The following is a 9,663-nucleotide window of genomic DNA, read 5'->3' as shown; positions in this document are numbered from 1 at the left end:
GCAGTGGTTGAGAGTCCGCCTGCCGATGCAGGGGACACGGGTTCGTGCCCCGGTCCGGGAGGATCCCACATGCCGCGGAGCGGCTGGGCCCGGGAGCCATGGCCGCTGAGCCTGCGCGTCCAGAGTCTGTGCTCCACAACGGGAGAGGCCACAACAGTGAGAGGCTCGCGTATCGCAAACAAAACAAAACAAAACAAAACTTTTCATTTTATCCTTCAGCCAAATCTTATTTTTTAATTTTTTGCGGTACGCGGGCCTCTCACTGTTGTGGCCTCCCGTTGTGGAGCACAGGCTCCAGGCCCGCAGGCTCAGCAGCCATGGCTCACGGGCCCAGCTGCTCCGCGGCATGTGGGATCTTCCTGGACCGGGGCACAAACCCATGTCCCCTGCATCGGCAGGCAGACTCTCAACCACTGCGCCACCAGGGAAGCCCCAAATCTGTTTTTTTTTTAAACTGAAGTATAGTTGATTTACAATGTTGTTAATTACTGCTGCACAGCAAAGTAATTCAGTTATACACATACACACATTCCTTTTTAAAATATTCTTTTCCATTATGGTTTATCATTGGATATTGAATATAGCTGTCTGTACTATACAGTAGCACCTTGTTGTTTATCCATTTTATATATAAAAGGTTACATCTGCTCACCCCAACCTCCCCCAACCCCCTTCCCCTTGGCAACCACAAGTCTGTTCTCTATGTCTGTGATTCTGTTTCTATTTCAGAAAGATTCATCTGTGTCATATTTTAGATTCCACATATAAGTCATATCATATGGTTATTTGTCTTTCTCTTTCTGACTTCACTTAGTATGATAATCTCTAGTTACAACCATGTTGCTGCAAATGGCATTATTTTGTTCTTTTTTATGGCTGAGTAGTATTCCATTGTATACATGTACCATATCTTCTTTATCTGTTCATCATCAATGTACATTTAGGTTGTTTCCATGTCTTGGCTATTGTGAATAGTGCTATGAATATAGGAGTGCAAGTATCTTTTTGAATTACTATAGTTTTGTCTGGATATATGCCCAGGAGTGGGAATGCTTCAGCCAAATCTTATGAAGTAAGTACTGTTAGTATTTCCTCAAAAAGATTAAGTAACTTGTCAGAGATCACACAGCTAGGATGCTGGAGAAAGCTAAAGAAGTCACAAATAGTGTAGGTAACAACATCTCCATTATCAGGCCTTTAAACCCTAAAACACTTCCAACCACCTAGGTCCTTTCCTGGGCAGGATCATTGCCTTGATTCCCTAACAAGAGAACAACGCTGACTCCTAAGCCAAGTGAGAGTTGTTTAGTTTTCTTTCAGGACTAATGTAAGGCCTAAAAGCCCCCCCTTTTTCTGACTTGAGGCTGACCTCCATATCCAGAACAGTCATCACTCTTATCTACTGAAAAGAAATGGGCGAGAGTAAGAGATCTGGGTTCTTCTATTTTTTAAAATCTTTTTATCATGTTTATTGTAGTATAATTGCTTTACAATGGTTAGTTTCTGCTGTATAACAAAGCGAATCAGCTATACATATACATATATCCCCGTATCGCCTCCCTCTTGCAGCTTCCTCCCATCTTCTATTTTTAATCCAAACAAATTTACTGAATACTTACAAAGCGCTGGACACTGTGCTGAGTGACATTATTCCTCATTTAATGCTTCCAGCAACCCCTGGGGTAGGTACTATTGTGAATCCCATTTTACAGATGGAGGCAACCGAGGCCTAGAGCGTCTGAGTGATACTCCCAAGGGCACATAACTAGTAACTGGCAAGGCCTGGCTGACTCATGACCCAGAACTCCTCTCTCCCACCACGGTCTCCTAAAACGTGGAGTTTCTTTTATTTACTTATTTTTTTTGAATTTTTGAATTTTATTTATTTTTTTATACAGCAGGTTCTTATCCATTTTATACATATTAGTGTATACATGTCAATCCCAATCTCCCAATTCATCCCACCACCACCATCACCACCACCCCGTCACTTTCCCCCCTTGGTGTCCATACGTTTGTTCTCTCCATCTGTGTCTCTATTTCTGCCCGACCGTGCAGTTTCTAAATCAACTCTGATAAAGTATCCAGACTCCGACTAGAACCACAGCAGGTTCAGTCAGCAACCCGGGAATCAGCTTCGCCATTAACACCGAGCAGAGACACTCACCCAACCGCACGTATTCCGGGAAGGGCTCCCTGAAACGCAGCTCGTAGGGCAGGACTGCGAGCCGCCTGCGCGTGGCCTTATCCCGAATCTCGCTGACCACATCCCGAATGGTGTAGATGTTCTTCCCGATGTCCTGAGGGGAGACCGGCCCAACTCACACCCGCCCGCACCACGCAGTGCGCTGCCCGATTTCCCAAGCTCCTTTAGGGGCCACCAGCCCAGACCCCGCTGCTCTCCGCTGGAGCTCCCTGTACCTGAAGAGTCGCGTCCCGCAGGAAAGCCCCTGCATCAGCTACAACGTGCTCCACCGGCGCCATCTTGGTCCATCGAGGCCGGAGCGTGCGTGCGCATGCAGATTGCGCCCGCCCCTCTGTCCCAATCTGGGCCTCTGGGAGCCGGGAAGAGCAGCCGCGGCACCATCTTCCGGCTCAGGGCTCTCCGAGCGCATGCGCGGTGAGGCCGCCAACTCTGCCTGGGAGGTGTGGGCGGGGTCAAACCTTGGGAGGGGCGGGGGGGCCACCCGAGGAAATTCGCTTTGGCGTCTGCTCCTTAACGCCTTCTTTAAGCTTAAATGCAAATAGTCTGTATTAGTTTCATTGTTAAGAGTCAATCAATACAGATGCCCTAATTTAAAGATCACAACAACCCTATGAAATAGGTACCATTTTACAGGTAAGGGGTAGCTGCTCAAGAAAACTAGGCCCAACTAACATGGGTAGTTAGTGAGGTATCGAGATTAACACTGAAAAAAACCGACTCAGAGCTGCTTTCTTACTACTGTGCCATACCGACCGCTGCTTGCTTACTTACCCCCACTTCATTTTGAGCAACTTGGGTCCAGGATCTCTTACGCCACTTACATAAGCAAGGCTCATAATTCCTTGCTGAGATTCCATAATTATGAGATCTGGTCTGTTAGAAATTCATGCTGGCAAATTTTGGCTGAATGATGAGTTTTCAGTCATCCATCTTCAGAGGTGTTGAGTTATTCTAAACTTTCTTTGTCAAGTCTTCACTCCAGTTTTTACCCCTTGGTTATAATTTTTTTTTTTTTTCCTGTACGCGGGCCTGTCACTGTTGTGGCCTCTCCCGTTGCGGAGCACAGGCTCCGGACGCACAGGCTCCGGACGCACAGGCTCAGCGGCTATGGTTCACAGGCCTAGCCGTTCCGCGGCATGTGGGATCTTCCCGGACCGGGGCACGAACCCGTGTCCCCTATATTGGCAGGCGGACTCTCAACCACTGCGCCACCAGGGAAGCCCACCCCTTGGTTATACTTTATCCATCGTACTTACAAAAATTGTTCACTGCCCTCGGGGGTCTTTTAATAGGTGCCCAAATCCCTTTTCCTTCCCCAGATGTCTCAATTTTTTTTTTTCTTTTCTTTTTTGCGGGATCTTAGTTCCCCAACCAGGAATCAAACCCTGGCCCCAGCAGTGAAAGTGCCAAAACCTAAGTGCCTAGACTGCCAGGGAATTCCCTATCATATCAATTTTTTTGTTCTTATTTCTCAATGCTTTCAGTTTCTCTGCAGAATTTTACAATGCTGACCATTTCCTCTTTCTGGACTGTCTCCTTGCCTCACTTTGGTGTTACATCACTATCCTGGTCCCGCTGTGTCTCTGATGATTTCTCACCCTCCTTCACTGCCATCTCTTCTGCCTTGCTCACGGGGCACCCACCACAGAACTGTCTTGGCCTCTGTGTCTAAGTTTTCTCCTTCACCAATACTATCTATCCCCAAGGCTTATCACAATTATCGCATTATAGGAATGCCTTTGGAATCTGCAGGTCCAATCCCTGTTTATTCCCTAGCCTAGCCGTTGGCCACATCTTTCTGAAAATTTTTGGCATCTTCACTCAGGAGGAAGGTTAAAACTAAGGTAGTTTTCTCTCCTGCCCCCGCTTAAACTTTCTTCACTGGTTGAGTTCCTATTTTTCCGAATGGCATTACCAAAAAAGGCACTCAAGGTAAGAATCTCTGAGTCATCTTTATTCCCACTCTCAACCCATACTCCTCTTGCTAAACTTTATTGATGCCACTTCTGAATTGTTTTCAGGTGCCTGGGTCTCCTCTCCATTCATTCACCTTACTCTAATCAAGTTTTTATTTCATGCCTAGAAAATATAATCCACTCAACGCTAATATTCGTATCTCTAAGTTCTTCCTCAATTGCTCCTGTTGCCTAAAAAGGGAGGGAGTATATAGAAACTAGACTCCACAATTAAAGAGGTTTATTGAAATTGGCAATAATACTGTAGACACTAGGGTGAAGAAGAATGATCTAGATGAGTGTTGTCAAACTTTACTGTGAATTAGGATCACCTGGAGAGCTTGGAGAACTAGATAGCTTGGGTTCATCCTCAGTTTCTGATTCAGTAGGTCTGGGCAGGGCGGGAGAATCTGCATTTTTAATAAGTTCCAGATGATGCTGGTGCTGCTGACCTGGGGCCACACTTGAGAACCACGGATTTAGGGGAATAGCCAGGGAAAGAAAGATCAGGCTCTGAGCCATTCACTTTCTAGTAAATATTAAAAATACTTGTTAATATAAAAGTTTTCTTGACATTTTGTAGTGTTTGTCATTTTTTGTAATAGTTTAATCCCTTTTCTGGTTCCCTGTAACGCTCGCTAGTCTTCAAGTACACTGAAGCCTTAGAAGGACTCTTATTTAGTGAACAAATAAGTACTGAGAGCTAATTTATACCACCAGAATTTGGGTGATATAACAGTTATGAACAAAGTGATATTTTGTGTAGTGTCTAGGGGCACCTTCGAGCTTATGACCTTGGAGCCAAATCTTGAAGGATGAGTAGGGCAAAAGCATTGAGGTATGAAAGTCCAAAGGGAGTGTTCAGGGAGTTGAGGGTAGTGCCTGTGGTAGCACAGGGTGTCCGGGGACAGGTTCTCTCAGAAGTGAAGTGAACCCTGAAACACTTCCATTTTTTGAAGCTCCTTGTTTTTTAAAAAGTGAAGAAATCTCAAACATTATTATGAAATTATGGTCACTTGAAACAGTTTACCTTAACAAATTAACACTTTCAAACATATTTAGAACTCCATGTGTAACTTATCTGGAGGTAATGACAACTTTTACATGTAAGGCCCTTTATGAAAGAAATGTCTTGTGTGCCAGTGAAGAGCTGACTTCACTTCCAGGACTGGAAAATGTACAAGCTATGAAACTATATGCTTAACAGTGGGGTAGGGGAGAGAAAAACAGTGGGGTAGGGGAGAGAAAAACTACATGAAAGCAGTAAGTATCCCTAGAATTCCTCTGGACTTTCCTGGGAGTGTCCTGGACTTTCTTGTCTCTGCCTTTGCCCTTGTTTTCTCTTCTGCCTGAAAATTCTGCTGGCCAATCCCTGCGTACTTAGTCTCCAAGAAGCAGCTTGATTGTTTCCTTTGTAAACTGGTCCTCATTACCCAAATCAGATTTTTCTCCAAGGACGGATATAAACCCTTCTTTCTCACCATACTTAAGACATTTTGATTCTATCAATAAGCAGTTATTACTTCTGCTTTGCATTGTAGTTAATTGTGTGTCTTCTTTAAGTAGGTTGGAAATCAGGGGTCTTTCTTTAGGGGTCTTTCTCCTTAAATGAACATTTCAATTTACTTTTTAACTTTTGCAGGGCACTTTTATGATGACATATTTCAGATTTGTAATGTGTCTTAAAAAAAATCTCCTATACTGTAGGACCTTCAGCAATGAGTTCAGTACTCAATAAATGTTGATGAAGTCTATTCATTCAACAGATTGTTTAAAGAGGCCTCCTATGGGCCAGGAACTGCTTTGAGAGCTGAGTTATAGCTCCTGTCTTCATAATTTTTGTAGTGGGAAACAGACATATATATATATATACACACACACACACACACACATACATACACACATATTCATATGAAAGTCAGATAGTGCTAAGCTGAGGAAATATGGAGAGAAAAAATAAAGCAGGAAAGGGCTGGTAGGAAGGGAAGGAAGAGATGAGTTGCAATTTTAAATAGGGTGATCAGGAAAGGCTTCACTGAAAGGGACAGTTAAGAAAACATCTGAAAGAGATGAGGAGGTGAGCCAACTGACTACCTGGGGAAAGAGCTTTCTAGGAAGAGGGAAAAGCCAGTCCAAAGGCCCTCAGGCCAGAGTGACTTGAAGCAGGGTACTGAGTGAAAGAGTAGTTGGAGATGAGATGAAACAAAGGGGAGGGGTGGGAGGTATCACCTAGGGCCTTTATAGGTCCAGGTATATATTTAGCTTTTACTTCTTTAATGCACAGTGAGAGCCTGCCTTGCCTAGTCCCTTTTTTCCTTTTGGTCAACACCTACTCAAATGCCACCAAATCAAAGAGGCCTTCCCTAATTCCCCTAAAAGAGAATTAGTACAACTCCCATCAATGTTACTAGAGAAATTTTAATAGCTTTTTAGATAGGAATTAAGGTGTTAAGAGAGAGCTGTAGCTTCTTGAAAGGCCATCTCCTGGATGGATTTGGAATGGCAAAATAGAGACTAAATGCTCAACCAGTTTCATTTGTACGCGTAACAGGATCCATCCAAACTGGAAGAACCAAAAATAACAGAATAATTAGTGCACGGTGCTTAGAGCTAATTAGGTGATTAGTATTAATTTCAGTTAATGGTGATTAAAAGTGAAAAATTGAGCCTTCATTCAACTTGTCAAAGCTGAAGTTCTCAACCATCAGTAAAGAATATTGATTTAAAATGTTTTTTCTAGTTCATAAAGGTCTACTCTGTATACTAAGGAATTGGGGTTAGTCTGGTGTGGTGGGGCACTTTATGGACCCCCAGCAAGAGTTCTGGAGCCTTTCTGCCTTTGTTTCATGTCACAAGAACAGACGCTCCACAAAAGCTACTTTTGTGTTTCTAGAGCCTAGAACCGTGCCTGGCACATAGTAGGCTTTGGGTTGTCAGATATAGCAAATTAAAACACAAGATGCCTAATTAAATATGAGTATCAACAACAAGTAGTTTTTTAGTATAAACATGTACTGTACCAGGCAATATTTGGGGCACACCTATGTATTAATGGTTGTTCACCTAAAATTCAAATTTAACCGGGCGTCCTGTATTTTATATGGTAACCCTGAGTTCAATAAATATCTGCTGACTTGATTGAACACCTCCTCTCACTTGTAAAATGGGGCTAAGACAGGCCCGCCCTCGGGGTTGATGGGAGGAGTATATGAAGCGCCTGGAACTCAGCGAGCCCTCAATTTACTTGATTGCTCGGGGACCATCTAGCGAGTGGAAACCCCTCCCACTTTTAAACATACAGAGGATAAGAAGGCCTTCTGGCGAGAGGTTCTCAGGCCTGGCCTAGGTTGCACACACCTGCGGTCCGGCCAGCCTTTTCCGGGTCAGGTGACCGCGCGTGGTCACGTGACCTGGCCCGAGTGCGGGCGGTGGAAGGCGGAAGTGGGAGAGGAGTTGGGCGCCGCTTCTGTGGCCGCAGCAGGTAGCGAGCACCGGCTCTGGGGGCGCGGCGGGCGGGCGGGGGCGCGGGGAAGTCCGGGAGTGGCGGGCTGCGCGGGGTGGGCCGGGGGAGGCGCGGCCAGGGCGCTGGGGGGCGGTGGCTTCCTGTGGGAGGGGCCTGGCGCGGCGGTTCCGGCCTCCGAGGAGGGGTGTCCCGGTTCCCGCCCGAGAGGGGTGGGCTTGCCGCGGGTTGTGCGCGGGGGCTGCTCAGAGGTGGGCGCGAAGGCAGTCATGGTTGCGGCGGCCAGCAAGTCCTCCCGGAAGGGGAAAGGGTCTTAGGTGCCAGGGATGAAGAGGAGTGACCTTTGTGCAGGGATCGGAACAAGGGGAAGGGGCGACTTGGGACTGAGTTGGAATGGGTCGCCTGAAATTGGGCGAGTGACATGGGGGGGAAGAAGGAGAAATCAGTATGATGATGCAGCCTGAACTGCACCTGAGAGTCTTTTCCTTCCTTCCTCTTTGTAAATGATTGGTACCCGAGACTTTGATTTTGGTCCCATTCAGTTTTTAAACTTCAGGGAAGATCACAGAATCTTGATCATCTTGCTTTCGTCACACCCACTTACTCCTGCTTGGGTAGGGTTTCCACTTCTTGGGAACCTAGCCCTTGGGATCATCTTTCTTTGAGATTTTCTCAGATCAGATCAACTTCTAGGCTTAAAAGAGTGTGGGCATTTTGCTCTGGCCGTAAAATGGCTTTTAGCCTACCATGTTGAGCACGACCTAATCCCAGCATTACCTCACCAATGTAGAGACTGCTGTAACCTTGGCACTGTCTACCTACCCTGCTTCATGAGTTTTCCTCTTTCTTCAGTTTAAATTATTCAGTTTCCTTTACCATGTGACTGCTTATCTTGACAAACTGTAACTAGGTAGCTGACTGAGAGGTCTGTGTTTTGTTCCTTAGAACTGTGACCTGGATCATAATTTTGAGATTAAATACCTGTGCTAAAGCTGTTTATCCTCTTTTTCCTTATGTTTACTAACATTTGCAAAAGTGGAATGAGTTTCACAGATGTGGTACAATTGGAGTGAATGTTCATACTGGACATTTACAGGAGCCGGAGTTGTTTTGGGTTACAAGTAGGAAAAAGAAAAGTACTTTGCTAATGTATAATGAGTTCAGGTTTTTGGAGTACTTGACAAACATTTAAAAATTGATTTTTGTGGCAGCTCTGTGAGTTAGACTGGGAAGGTGTTATTCCCATTTCACAGTGAACAAACAGACCTAAGAGAAATGACTTGATGTTTTGACAGTTGTTTGCTTTTTCTTGTCTGCTGGTCTCTTTCTCCCTGCTAGACTGCAAATTCCTCAAGGGCAGGGTTCATATCTTATTTGACTTATTTGGCTCCTAGCCTAGTGCCTGTCATGTTGTGGGCACTTGGTGTTTGGTGAATAAATGAATTTCTAAAGGTCACAGACCTGTAAGTGGAGGACAAGAGATTTGAACCTGAGTCCTAGCTCTTCTCTTGTCAGACAAGCTTGCCGTTTTCTGTTATTGGTCCATGTGAAAATGACAGGCATGAGGAAAAGGCTTGGGTTGGCTTCTCAGTCTCCTTTATTTAATGACTACTTTCCCAATTGTAAAGAGCTTATGACAGCATCTCATTTAATCTTCACCATGATCCTGTGAAGGTTGGAGTTGTCCCTGTTCTGCAGATGAAGAAACTGAGGCTTAGTGAAGTCCTTGCTTTACAGTCTGGAAGTAGTGAGTGACTGAGTAGGGACTCATGCCCAGGCATTTTATCCTTAGACCCATTCTTTTCCATTTATAGACGCAACATAAAGTTTTATTTTAAAATATTTTTTCAAGTGGACAAAGTATGACATTTTAAGGGAAAAATAGTATAGGTTACAGCAAAAATTGTGAATATGGAGTGTAATTGAAGTTTAGAAAATCCTGTGCTATATCATAGCTGCCTCTTCCTGGGAAAACATTTTTTCATTCAATAAATATTTATAAGTACCTGCTCTGTACCAGGCATTGTTCTAGAGTTGCATTG

General features: G+C 44.7%; 2 protein-coding genes across 2 annotated transcripts in view; one reads left to right on the top strand and one right to left on the bottom strand.

Annotated features, from left to right (window-relative positions):
• The window catches only part of NOB1 (NIN1 (RPN12) binding protein 1 homolog), an 18,542-nt gene extending 10,353 nt beyond the window's left edge, over positions 1–8,189 (bottom strand). Inside the window, exons 1-3 of the mRNA XM_007449917.1 lie at positions 8,093–8,189; positions 2,422–2,555; positions 2,168–2,300 (exon numbers count right to left, since the gene is read on the bottom strand). Of these exons, the coding sequence (XP_007449979.1) occupies positions 2,168–2,300; positions 2,422–2,555; positions 8,093–8,159 (334 nt within the window). The 5' untranslated portion in view covers positions 8,160–8,189. The remainder of the gene's footprint in view (positions 1–2,167; positions 2,301–2,421; positions 2,556–8,092) is intronic.
• The window catches only part of WWP2 (WW domain containing E3 ubiquitin protein ligase 2), a 144,825-nt gene continuing 142,696 nt past the window's right edge, over positions 7,535–9,663 (top strand). Inside the window, exon 1 of the mRNA XM_007449918.1 lies at positions 7,535–7,642. The gene's annotated coding sequence lies outside the window, so the exon portion shown is untranslated. The remainder of the gene's footprint in view (positions 7,643–9,663) is intronic.

This window comes from Lipotes vexillifer, unplaced genomic scaffold (assembly GCF_000442215.2).
Source record: "Lipotes vexillifer unplaced genomic scaffold, Lipotes_vexillifer_v1.1 scaffold1235, whole genome shotgun sequence".
In the NCBI taxonomy this organism is placed as follows: Eukaryota; Metazoa; Chordata; class Mammalia; order Artiodactyla; family Lipotidae; genus Lipotes; species Lipotes vexillifer.
Note: the sequence above shows the minus strand (reverse complement) of the source record. Positions and strands in the feature narration are given on the sequence as shown.